At 40.1% G+C, this 13,139-nt stretch overlaps 1 protein-coding gene across 1 annotated transcript in view; it reads right to left on the bottom strand.

Moving 5' to 3' along the window:
- The window catches only part of col28a2a (collagen, type XXVIII, alpha 2a), a 127,710-nt gene that overhangs the window by 25,386 nt on the left and 89,185 nt on the right, over positions 1 to 13,139 (bottom strand). The window contains exons 24-26 of the mRNA XM_043694493.1: positions 12,631 to 12,699; positions 3,879 to 3,947; positions 1,971 to 2,039 (exon numbers count right to left, since the gene is read on the bottom strand). Coding sequence (XP_043550428.1) covers positions 1,971 to 2,039; positions 3,879 to 3,947; positions 12,631 to 12,699 — 207 coding nt within the window. The remainder of the gene's footprint in view (positions 1 to 1,970; positions 2,040 to 3,878; positions 3,948 to 12,630; positions 12,700 to 13,139) is intronic.

The following is a 13,139-nucleotide window of genomic DNA, read 5'->3' as shown; positions in this document are numbered from 1 at the left end:
ATAATGCAATAAGCTTCAATCTGCAATTTGAGAGGGAGAGGGTACAGTCGGAAGTGACAGTACTTCTGTTGAATAAAGGGAACTATGGAGCTATGAGGGAGGAGCTGGCCAAAGTTCAATTGTGCAATACCTTAGCAGGGATGACCGTGGAGGAACAATGGCGGATATTTCTGTGTATAATGCAGAAGTTGCAGGATCAGTTCATTCCTAAAAGGAAGAAAGATCCCAGGAGGAGGCATGGGCGGCTGTGGCTGATGAGGGAAGTAAAGAAACATATAAAGTTAAAAGAGAAAAAGTATAACATAGCTAAGATAAGTGGAAAAACTGAGGACTGGAAAGCTTTTAAAGAGCAACAGAGGATTACTAAGAAGGAAATACGCAGAGGAAAAATGAGATAAGGGGTGGGTTCTTTACCCAGAGAGTGGTGGGGGCATGGAATGCGCTGCCTGTGGGAGTGGTAGAGTCAGAATCTTTGGTGACCTTTAAGCGGCAATTGGATAGGTACATGGATGGGTGCTGAAGCTAGGACAAATGTTCGGCACAACATCGTGGGCCGAAGGGCCTGTTCTGTGCTGTATTGTTCTGTGTTCTATGTTCTATTTTTAATGAATAGCTTCAAAACTGGGATGTTTGATTTCAGGGTTTAGACTGGTTAATTGATCACAGAGGTGGAACGCACTATCCTTAGTTTTCTGGCCCAGTTGATTAACAGTGTAATGCTTCAGTTGGGCTGATTTGCTTGTGTTTTTTTTGTCTGCTGTGTATATTGCATGTGTGAATATTCTGTTAAGTGTGTGCATATTGTATGATATTGCATGTTATTGTATGGAATTGTATGTCTATTGAATGGAATTATACATGTGTTGAATGGATTTGTACATACATAGTATAGAATTGCATGTGCATTAGATATTATATGGAATTACATTATTTTGTATGGAATTCTAATACAATTTGAGCTCAGTTACACACACTTCTGTACACAAGCCTAACCAGATGTGGGGAAGGGAAGTGTGCTATCCCCAAGTATGAACCAGTGAGTGATGCCAGTTGAGGCTCTCTCCGCACCTTATTGCCTTCACCTGTGGCTTCCCTACTGGAGCCTGGGTTATAATGCATTCAAGGTCTGTGTTGTAATTGGAAGCCGATCCTGAAGTTCCCATGTGCCTCTAATGCTAGTTTCAGATAACTGGTGGCCAGTGGAATTCCAGCAGAATTGAGACAGTGTTTTAAAGCTACTGCCCTGGCCTCTTGCTGCTAGGTGAGATAGATTAAAATCAGCCAATGATGTTTTCTCATTATTGCTTCAAGACGAAACAGGTCGCTCTGCTACAACACGCATTTTGCTCGCGCAAATTTGCTGTAACGATTGATGAATTATGGACAATGTTTCTAAAGGGCGAACTTTTATCACGTGTGCTGGCTGTAACTTGAATACATTGCCAACACTTTAAATGCTATTCCTAAAGCGCAATTTTTCTATAATGTGGGGTTGCACAAGAACGTAACCGTTGTATCATAGAAGAACTACCTCTACAAAATTTATAACATGTCATCAGGCTGATTAAATGAAAGCAAATAGATTTTATTTCCAAAGAACTGTGGATACTGGAAATCAGAAACAAAATCAGAAGAAGCTTTTCAAGAAATTTTTAATTTTATTACCACTGTCCTCAACAAATAACACATCAATTGCAGGAAGTCAAGGTGCACATCACATAAAATAAAGAAAACATTGTAATGAAAATCCCAAAGTAATATTTACTTAAAGTGCCTTTTTTGTTGAAGTTACTTAATCTGGTTAGTCACGTTTGAACTGCTACACAGTTTTAATAGCAAATAAAAGTAAATACTTTTAATTACATGTAAACTTCCAATCCTGTAAATACATGTAGTTCATTAAACTTACATAATTTGACTGTAAAATGCTAAGAATAATTCAATATATCTTATCAAGTATGTTTACATACCTTAGGCCCTGAGAATCCAATTCCGATAGGTCCCTGTTCACCCGTAGGGCCTGGGAGGCCTGGCAAACCCTTTCGATTAGAGCATAAAATATCTTTAGTTTTTCTCCACCAACATCCATTACATTTTCATTATGGACTTTTATTAAGGATGAGCATAATATTATCAGATGCCCAGAAAAGTGACTGTATGAAAAGTACATTGGAACATAAGATTTAGAAGTAGGAGTCAATCTCATTGCATCCTGAGCCTGCCCACAATCATTGCTGATCTTCTGCATCAATATTTTTTGGCTAATAGCAGCTGTATTGAGTTTTTTGAGAGAGCTTTTTGCTGCAAGACCCAGCATGCCTTGACATGGCTTCCAATCAAACTCACTTCTAACTACCTACACTTTTCAAAATGGTGTCTCTCTCTCTTATCCTCACCTGTTCCCAGAACAGGTTCTTGCCACTGCAGGAGTTGACTGGCACCCCTAGTGCTGGTACCATCTTTAAAACACCATTGTGCACCCAGGCAAACACTGTCAGCTGAGAACAGCCCTGCACGACCGGGCTTTTGATTTTTGCCCTGGTTCACGGCAGATGGAGGGAAAATTGGTGTTTCATTCTGATGGCAGAGACCTAGAGGTCCTGCTAGAGGGGATAGTGCCCAGGACAGCAGAGGAGGTCACATCACCTGACCATGCCAGTCTGGTCCAAGGTTGTCACCTGGGTCATTTCAGTCTCAGCCTTTGGAGAAATACCCAACACTGTAGGAGGAATAGCAATTACCCTTTCCATTGCTCCAATGTAAGTGCCAACATCTTCTCTCCAATATCTCATGCTCACTATCTCTGCTACTGCACCCACTTCCCACTGAGGCTCATGCTCTATCACTCAGCACTGTCTGCAACATCTCCCCTCACTTGCTCTCACCTTCCCCAATCCTCAACACCAGCAACCCTGCACACCCTCCTTGCTGCTTACTCACTCACTCGGGGCACCTTCCCAGCTGCACCAAAAGTTACAGCCGTGCCACTCACTTTCACCTCCCTTAATACTTGCCTCTCTCTCATTCCAGGACTTGCTCTCACCTTCCCCAATCCTCAACACCAGCAACCCTGCACAACCTCCTTGCTGCTTATTCACTCACTCGGGGCACCTTCCCAGCTGCACCAAAAGTTACTCACTTTCACCTCCCTTAATACTTGCCTCTCTCTCATTCCAGGATAAACCAGCCTCAGTAGGACAGAAAGAGTCAACACATGTGGAGAACTGCCTAACATTCAGTTTCCCATCCCTTTCGTGGGCAACACCCTGACCCTGACTGCCTGAGTAGCTGACTGAACTCCATTTGCAGGATATCATTTTCCTTCCTGCCTATGCCATTAATGCCAACATGGACAACAACCTCTGGTTGCTCACCCTCCCCTTTCAGAATGTCCTGTGTCCCACTCAGCGACATCCTTGAACCTGGTAGCTAGGAGGCAGCCCACTTGGAGTCTCATGCATGGCCACAGATGTGCCTCTCTGTGCTGCTGACTATAGAGCCCCTTATCACTATTGCTTGCCTACACCTCAACCCTCCCTGCTGAAAATAGAGCTAATTTTAGTATCACTGATTTGGCTGCTGCTGTTGCTTTCACTTGAGGGGCCTTATATGCACACACGCACACACGCACACACATCCTCTCCCCAACTAAACAGGATCTCTGTTTGATGGGGCAAATGGCCACAGAAGACTCCTGCATTGCCTGCTTATACCCACTAGTCTTCCAATGGTCTTGCAATGCATTTCTGTCTGTGTGGCTCTTACTTGTGCTAAAGGTGCCATTAATTTTAAAATAAATTATGGTATTTTATTAACAATGGTAAAGATTCACATGCACCAAAACATAGGTTTACAATGTTGCATTTACAGACACTTACAGGTGCTCCTGGGTATCCATCTCCTTTTTGTCCGATTGGCCCTGGAGGTCCTGGGTGGCCACGATCACCCTAACATCGAATGTCAATAACATAGTGAAATGACTTCACATATTTGATGGCAATAGGTTGCACATAATTTTGTTGTAAAATAGACAGATTTTCCAAAATGATGATCTTCCATGATCCAAGCATAAATACAAAATAAAAGTGTTCTGTAGGTCAGATTCAATTTGTCCATCAGGGATTCTATTCAGTCTTCTGAGGATGGTCACTAACTGTAAGTAAATATTTTACAGAGATAAAGCTCAGAGAAATTTGTGACCGATCTCCAAACAGATTGATTTGTAAAGGCAATCAGGCAAAGTTTTACAAGTCCCTGCCAGCAGGTTTCCAGGCAATGGGGCTAATTAAATTATTGGGTCACCTCTTGCTGCCTCCTGCCCAATCCACTATTGTACAGGGGCACAGCAAGACTTAACGCTGTTTCCCTATCCTTGCCTTTGTTGAAGTCCTTAAGTGGCCAATTAATTCCCCTCAGCCCCCTTTGTGAAAGTCACCCTTGTCTCCTGATCACTGCATTACTCCATAGCACTGCCACCCAACTCCCAGGATCTATTGCTGTTAGTGAGGCGGTGGACCAAATGGAAATTCTCTTTGCCAGTGAGCTACCTGGAGATATCCACGAGCGGTGTGCAGCTCATGCTTCTCATGGAAAGAAGTGCAGACATCCAGCATCAGCTGGAATCCTATTCCAGCCAAGTGCTAGTCTTGTGTGTTTCATAAATTTTAGGTTGTAATCTTGGTTTTTAAAAAATCTCAAACTAAATATTTATCCTGGTTTCTTTCTCAGCATACAGCCTTAGTTAAGCACTTTTGGCTAGGAGTGAAATCCATGCACATAGTATTGCACAGTGACTTTTTCCAATATATGGCTTATCCTCAGATTTGTTTATTTTGCCTGATTGATTTGTAAAGGCAATCTGTTGAGAGATTAGGCAGAAATTTCTCTGAGCTTTATCTCTGTAAGATGTTTACTTATGGTTAGTGACTATCCTCAGGAGACTGAATAGAATCCATGACAATACAAATTGAATCTGACCTACGAAAACACTTTTAATTTTCTGTTCAAGCTTGGATCATGGAAAATCTTCAGTTTGGAAAATTTGTCTTTGTGACTTTATATTTTGTTCTCACTGTTCACATTAAATATATCTGATGCTTAATATAAATGCCTTGCAGTCTCTGAGGCCTGGATATTGCCTCCTCAAAATGGTTCAAGCTGTAAGGCTTCAGGATCATCTTGCAAATAATCCAACAGAAATCACATAAGACAAAAATTACATGGATCAGAAAGGTTTAGAGGGATATGGGCCAAGTGCATGCAAATGGGATGAGTTCAGTTTGAGAAACCTGGTTGGCATGGACGAGTTGGACTGAAGGGTCTGTTTCTGAGTTGTAAGCCCTATGACTTTATCACTTGTCTGCACTTTGTTCCCTAGGGTAGTGTCCTAGGCCCTATCATCTTCAGTTGCTTCATCAATGACCTTCCCTTCATAAGGTCAGAAGTGGGTATGTTGACTGATGATTGCACAATGTTTAGCACCATTCATGACTCCTCAAATACTGAAACAGTCCATGTTCAAATGCAGCAAAATCTAGACAATATCCAGGCTTGGGCTGACAAGTGACAAGGAACATTTGCACCGCATAAATACCAGGCTATGACCATCATCAATAAGAGACAATCTAATCACCACCCCTTGATATTCAATGGTGTTACTATCACTGAATCCCCTACTATCAATATCCTGGGAATTAATTTTGACCAGAAACTCAACTGGACTCACCACACAGTGCTACAAAAACAAGTCAAAGGCTAGGAACATTGCAGCAAATAACTCACCTCCTGACTTCCCAAAGCCTATCCATCTACAAGGCACAAGTCAGGAGTGTGATGGAAAACCCCTCACTTGCCTGGATGGATGCAATTCCAATAACCTGTTTAATTGGCACCACATCCACAAGCATCCAGCCCTCCATCACCAATGCTCAGTAGCAGCAGTGTGTACTATCTACAAGATACACTGCAGAAATTCAAAGATTCTGAGACAGCACCTTCCAAATCTACAACCATTTCAATCTAGAAGGACAAGGGTAGCAGATACAAGGGAACACCACCACCTGCAAGTTCCCCTCCAAGCCACTCACCATCCTGACTTGGAAATATATCATTGTTCCGTCACTGTTGCTGGGTCAAAATCCTGGAATTCCCTCCCTAAGGGCATTGTGGGTCAACCTACAGCAGGTTCAAGGTGGCAGCTCACCACCATCTTCTCAAGGACAACTAGAGACGGGCAATAAATGTTGGCCAGCCAGTGATACCCACATCCTACGAGTGAACAAAAAATAAGGTAGTTTTTCACTTTGCATGACAGAGTTAAATCAGTGATAGTAAGTCAATAGAATGAAAAATTGAGAGTGGCCCGTTGTCTCACAAACACACATTCTACACTATCACAATGTCAAAATCACCCCTGTGTATATTAAAGGAATGTAAGTTGTTCTGGACACCATTATTTGTTAACCACATGGAATATGGTGTTATAGCCCTGCAGCAAAATAACATGTTCCTAACTTTTAAAGCTCCAATGTGGGCTCATTGAAACTGACTTTTCCTTTAAAAAGTAGACAATGTGCTGCAAAGATGGTTACTGAAAGTCAGATGACTGAGTTGGTGTATGCAAAAACTGACTCACTGTCCAACAGAGACAAAATAATGTATTCCAGACAAAAATATGTTTATACATATATTCTGAGACCACTTCAAGACACTTCCCAATTGAGTGTGTCATTTTCGAAAGGAAGGAGGATATTGTCTTAACCACGTCAAGATGAATGTCTTCAAAAAATGAAGCCGTCCATGATTAATCAACCTAAGATAACTGCCATATTTGCAAAGGAACTACATTTGTGAGGAGTCACATAGTAAGGCAGCCATGCTTGTCCCTTTGTAATCGTATAATACTGACTGCAGAAAGTCAGGCAGCAGCAGAAAAGGCAATAAAACGTATGTCTTAATAAGAACACCATAGAAATGGATGTCTGTAACATCGCAAGATCTCCAAGCTTGTTCCTTTTTGCATTCACTAATATTGTAAAGTGACAGCCCTGTATGGTAAAACACTCCACAGATTTACAACCATCAGAGATAAAAGTCCACTCCATCTGTATTAAATGGAGGACCCATTTTACTCTAAGATTATGCCCTGTGGTCCTAAACTCTTCCACAAAGGAAAACGATCTCTCCACACCTATTTTTCCAATTCATTTGTGAGATGTCAGCGTCACTGGCTGGACCAGCATTTATTGCCTATTCCTAATTGCCCTTTAGAAGGTGCTGCTGAGCTGCCTTCTGGAACTGCTACAGCCCATGTTCTTCAGCCTCTCAGAAACTTACATGTTTCCTTAAAGTCTCCTCTCATTTTTTTAAACTCTAGTGAGTACAAGCCCAACTTCCACAATTTCTCCAGGTAAAAAGTCCCTTTAAACCCAGAATCAGCCTTGTGAACTTTTTCTGGATTGATTACAGTGAGAGTGTGTCTCTTGTGATAAGGGGACCAAAACTATTCACAATATTCCAGGTGTGAATTGACTGGTGTCTTGTATAGTTTTAGCAAGAGCTCTCTATTTTTATACTGTATTCCTGTGAAATAATGGACAACAGTCCATTGCCTTCTTTATTACCTGCTAAACGTGAATGCTAGCTTGTTATGTTTCATGCACAAAGACCTCAAGTCACACTGCACTGCAGCTGTCTGCAGTCTTTCTCCATTTAAATAATATTCTTTCTGCCACTCTCAGCCACATGGCATAGACTGTCCATCCAAGCTAAAATGATTCAACCTGCCATTTGCCATTCTTGGCTGAGGATAGTTTGTTATTATCTTCTAAAACAGTCTCCCCCATTGAAAGTTAGCATCCTGTCAGCAGCTTTGCTGCAGACACTTGAATAGCTTTGAATAGGAATCTGAAGAGAGATAAAGGTAAATGAATGTCAGACTCCGAAGGGAATTTATAAGAATGGTTAGTTAATCTTTATGTGTACAATGGAATCATTCATTTGTAAAATTTAATTTGAAATATTCTTTTTCTACTGGCATTTATTTTTGCATTAGTGCAAGGTAGATGCTGTGATGGTCAGTGAGAGAGAAGGCAAAGTATAGGATAGATGGTGAATGAGGAATTGGGGTTCAGTTACTGATTGCACTTGTTTAAGATCTTCTGGGACATCCTGTCTAGAAAGGGTGGCTTACATTGGTCCTCATTTTCTTTTCTGCTCTTCCTTATTCAGCATCCATTCTCCAGTTTTTAAAGCCCTATACAGCTGGTAACAAGGGCTGACCTTTACAATGCAGGGGGGTTTCAGCATGAACCAGATCTCCAGGAAAATACTGATACCCGCTGTGACTAACACAGCAGGGCTTCTCCAGACTGGTCCACACAGCAAAGGCATTGCTTCAACAAGCCAATGGTTTATGTTTCAAGTGATGAGTGTTTAATGGCTGCCACAGACTGGACATAAAGACAGAGGTAGAGGTCACATGATTACAAACCAGCCAGTCCATTAGGTACCTTTACATTTTCTTAAACATCATTTCTGCATAAAAGAAGCAAGAACTAATTATGTACACCATCATTTGCAGCTAGAAGTTACCCAATGTACATAATCAAAAAGAGAATCAATATTCTTAAACAAAAAAATGTGTTGACTCCAGTCAGTTCTACTCTTGAGAGGCATGTACATCATACATGCATTAGATTTGTATTCTTCCTGTTCCATCAGGAAACCTGTACAATTTGATTGCTGGCTATTCCTCTGGTAACTATTCATTCATAGTCGTATCTGGGATGTGTCATTACTGTGGTGAGAGCTGTTAACAGGGTAAACATTGTTGCTGATCTATTTCTGTTGCTGGGGAACAGTGACCTCTGGGACCAAGGTTATTCTGTACTCTGTGGAGGTGACCAGCTGCCTTCAGCGAAAGCACAGCTTGTCTAACTGTACGTAATGTCTGAGGTTGTGGATATATCTGATCATTCACATTCAGCATTCATTATCAAGGTATCAACTGCTCAGCACAAAACCTAAGTTGTCATATGGACTTACTCCTGTTGAGAGCATTTAACATTTGCACTTTGCTAAATATGTCAAGTCACTACCAGAGCTGAGTATTGAAGTGATAGTTCAAATGAAATTTTGCTTTCCATTGTTCCACCTTGATTTTGTCATTCATACCTGTTGTTACTTCTGGCTTCAATAGATTTACCACTTTTGGTAGATTGTTAGATCGGTTGCAATGTGACATTAGTCTTTAAACTAGATTGCTTCCCATTTCTTTTGTAGGTATTTTTCTGAACTCGAAGAATTGCTTGTTTAAATCGGTGCTAGATTTCTTTAGGATTATCTGGCAAATTTTCACTGCTGCCTCTAGTTTTGTATATGACTTGTGACAGTGTGAAGATAATGTATGGGCTTGAATTTTCAAGTAATGTAGGAAGTGGCTGAATTCTTCACTTGTGAATTGAGAATTATTTTTCATCGCTACTATCTGTATCACTTGAAGATTTGCATCTTGTTGAGTACTTTGTTTGATTTGAGAAAGATATCTGCCTTTCAGATTCTGTGCTGGGTTAATGACTTCCAGAGCATGTTGACGTGTTGCTTCTCGTTGAATATGGAAAATTTCAAGCACTATCTTAGGACCCTTAGCTTTCTCCAGTGCTGTATATCTGTTTCCCATGCCTGTTCATCGCATCCAGTTGATACCTCAGCAATAAAGTAAAATTCTTCAGAGATAATTTACAGCAGATACAGGAAGTTTGAGGAAGATATTTTAAACTGGCTTGTGTTTGAACTCTACTATCACTCAGTCTCTTTGAAATAGGTACTAATTGAAAAGCTTACAAAGACAATAGGCACACACTTTCTCAAATCCAAGCATAACATCATCTAGTTTGCATTAACACCCTGCAGAAAAATGTAACTGACTGTTCTTGCTGCATTAGAAATTGATCCATGTCCTGTCTTTCTGGCATCATATAGCAAGATGTCTTCACCATCGACATCATAGTACCTTAGCACTGGTGCTGACATTGTTAGCTCTTTGATTCTAGAAAATGCTGCTTTTTGTTGGTTCCACGTCGACTGTGCATCTTTTGCAATGAACTTACATGGAAGTTTACACTCTGATGATAAATTATGCATGAACTTTATTAGATAGTTCTTAAATCCAACAAATTGCTTTCACATCTGTTGATCACTGCACCTCTACTACAACTTTCAACTTGTCAGCATCCAGATGAAATTCTTTTACAGTCAATACATGGCCTATGAACTTCAGCTGCATCTTTTCTTGCTTACCTTCAGGTACACCTGGCAAGCTGTCTCTAGCAGTTCCACTAGATTCTGATCATGGTCTGCAGTGTGGCTCCATAGACATACTCAAGCAGATCATCCATAATAGCTTCCACTTCAGGAAGATCATTGACTGTGTGTATATTTCCCAAATGTCACCCAAAGTGTACTTAGAAAACTGCTGCTTTCATCCGACTTCAGTTGCCAGTGACCATACTTTGCATCAATAGTGGTAAAGACCTTTTCCGTTAGAGGTTTAACATAATTTATTCAATGGTTGGCAGGGGTAATGAGATATCTTTAAAAGTTTGAGGTCCTTTGGATCTATATATTCTGTCAGTTTTCCAGGTTCTTTCACTATCATATTATAAATTCAGTCCGTATTGTCACTTTGTTGATTACTCCCTTCTTCTCCAATTATGTCTGGTCTTTCAGGTTATATGTGAGGGTCTCTGGAGCAGACTCTGGGTTGGTCTGACACTCTCATCACTTTGAGGTGATATTTTTGTAATCCTTTAGGATCTGTTCAATATTCAATGGCTTACTGTCTTGAGAAATGCTGCTATCATCTCCTGGCATGTTTAGGGATACTAGTCCAAACTTTAGACATGCTTCAGTTGGAGTGAATGGATTTTGCTTAATGCCTACAGTCTGGAACTCCGCATCTTCTTTCTTTCCAAAACCAGTAAATTGATTTAGTTTCTTCAAATGAGAGGACTGCATTCTCCATGTGCATGATGTCACCACAATATTCACATCTTGCCCATTCATCTTGGCCTTCTGCTTACTTTTCTGTAAATACTTCTTCCTTTTTTGACAGTATGAACCTTTTCCCGCGTATTGAGTCGGGTATTACAAGGGGGCATAGCTTTAAATTAAGGGGGGGTAGATATAGGACTGATGTTAGGGGTAGGTTCTTCACTCAGCGAGTCGTTAATTCATGGAATGCCCTGCCAGTAACAGTGGTGGACTCTCCCTCTTTATGGGCATTTAAGAGGGCATTGGATAGGTATATGGAGGATAGTGGGTTAGTGTAGTTTAGGTGGGCTTGGATCGGCGCAACATCGAGGGCCCAAGGGCCTGTACTGCGCTGTATTCTTCTATGTTCTATGTTCTATGTTCTATTTTTTCCAATATGTTGTTCTCGTTCAGCCTAGATTGTCTCTCAGCATAATGCAAAGCTTCATTTGTTCTCCCATTTATAGGCTCGAGTTAATGTTTATGTCCACAGCTTTCTTGAGAACAAATTTGTTCTCCCTCAGCAGATTTCTTGTGCCAAAGACAATTCCATCTCTGATGAGATCATTCCTCAATTGTCCAATCTCTCAGGATCCAGCTAGATGTATCAGTGCTAATGATCAATAGATTCCCTCTTCCCCAGAGTTCTGATGTTCAGCACATACTATTCAGAAGTAACATTAATGAGGCTCAAGGTGTGTCTTTAACAGCTTCAACATTTCTTCAGTCTGGCTTTTCTGAACCTCAGTGACATCTAGACTGCAATACAACTGTAGCACCTTTCCCCCCAGCTCTAATGTTTATGTCCACAGCTTTATTGACAACAAATTTGATGCTATTATTTGTGCAGATTTTTAAAAATCAATTCGGTTGCAATGTTTTCTTGTCACTGAGAAAATGCAAAATATTTAAATTTTGTCTCTGTTCTCCTTTCATTTCCACAGCAACAGGGAGTGGAAAGTCTGTTGCTATTTTAACTCAACCAATAATTCCAAGTTGCAATAACATAAAGGCAAATTACTGTGGATGCTGGTGAGCTAAACTAAAAGCAGAAATTGCTGGAGAAACTCAGCATGTCTGGCAGCAGCTGTGGCTAGAATCCAATTATTTGAAATTGTGTTTCAACCCTCACAGTGCTCGACCATTGATTTATTATAGAAAGACATTGAAGGTAATTTTTGAATTGAACTGTTACCTCTGCATACAAATCGAAATGATCCTGTGGATTTTAATTGCCCACCTCTATCCAAAGGAGTACAATACATTTAGTCCCAATAGTCTGTTCTCCCAATCAGTTAGACTGTGACTGATTTACACCCTAATTCAATATACCCACCCATGGTCCTTTAGAATTTTTTGTTTTCAAAAATCCATCAATATCAGTTTAAAATTAACAATTGTTCTTGTACCAACAATTCTAAGTGAAAACCTAAACCTCTATAATGCTAATCAATGATGCGTAAATTCCTAATTTCAGTGAAAATGACTATATGTGCATTTAGTACTGTTCACTGAATTGTACTACACTTTTCCACAAATACCAGAAAACCATGAGATTTTGTTTTCTCATTTTTGAAAAAGATATAAAGTAACTCTTACCTTAGGACCAGGAATTCCAATTCCAGTTTCACCTACAGGGCCAACGGGACCAAGGGGACCTGGGTCACCCTGTAAAAAAAACAGATTTAAGAATGATCTATTAATCAAATATACGTTTGTGTAAGTTCTGTTGCATTCTGTCTAAAAGTGATGAAAAGATGATAAGTTGCTTCCAGGACCTTCTTGCAGGACCAATTGATCCATTTAGGTAAGACAGGAGGCATCCAAGTGAGTTGGCTCTTTAATATGTGTTTTCGATGGAAGAAACTGATAAAATAACTCTCATCTCAATGACACGAAAATGCCCGATTTCAGTTTATGGACGTATGATGTTATACATAACAGCAAAATCTGATCAACTAATGATAGATCAATTAATTTATTTTTGTTTTGATTTTATGTTCATATTATTTTAAATGTTTACAATAATTTAAATATTTTGCTTGCTGTTGGAATTCAATTTAGTAAGTTGATATAACCGAATTCTTAATTTTTACATTCAAATATAT

This window comes from Chiloscyllium plagiosum, chromosome 7 (assembly GCF_004010195.1).
Source record: "Chiloscyllium plagiosum isolate BGI_BamShark_2017 chromosome 7, ASM401019v2, whole genome shotgun sequence".
NCBI lineage: Eukaryota > Metazoa > Chordata > Chondrichthyes > Orectolobiformes > Hemiscylliidae > Chiloscyllium > Chiloscyllium plagiosum.
The sequence above is the reverse complement of the archived record's forward strand: the minus strand, read 5'-3'. Positions and strand labels throughout refer to the sequence as shown.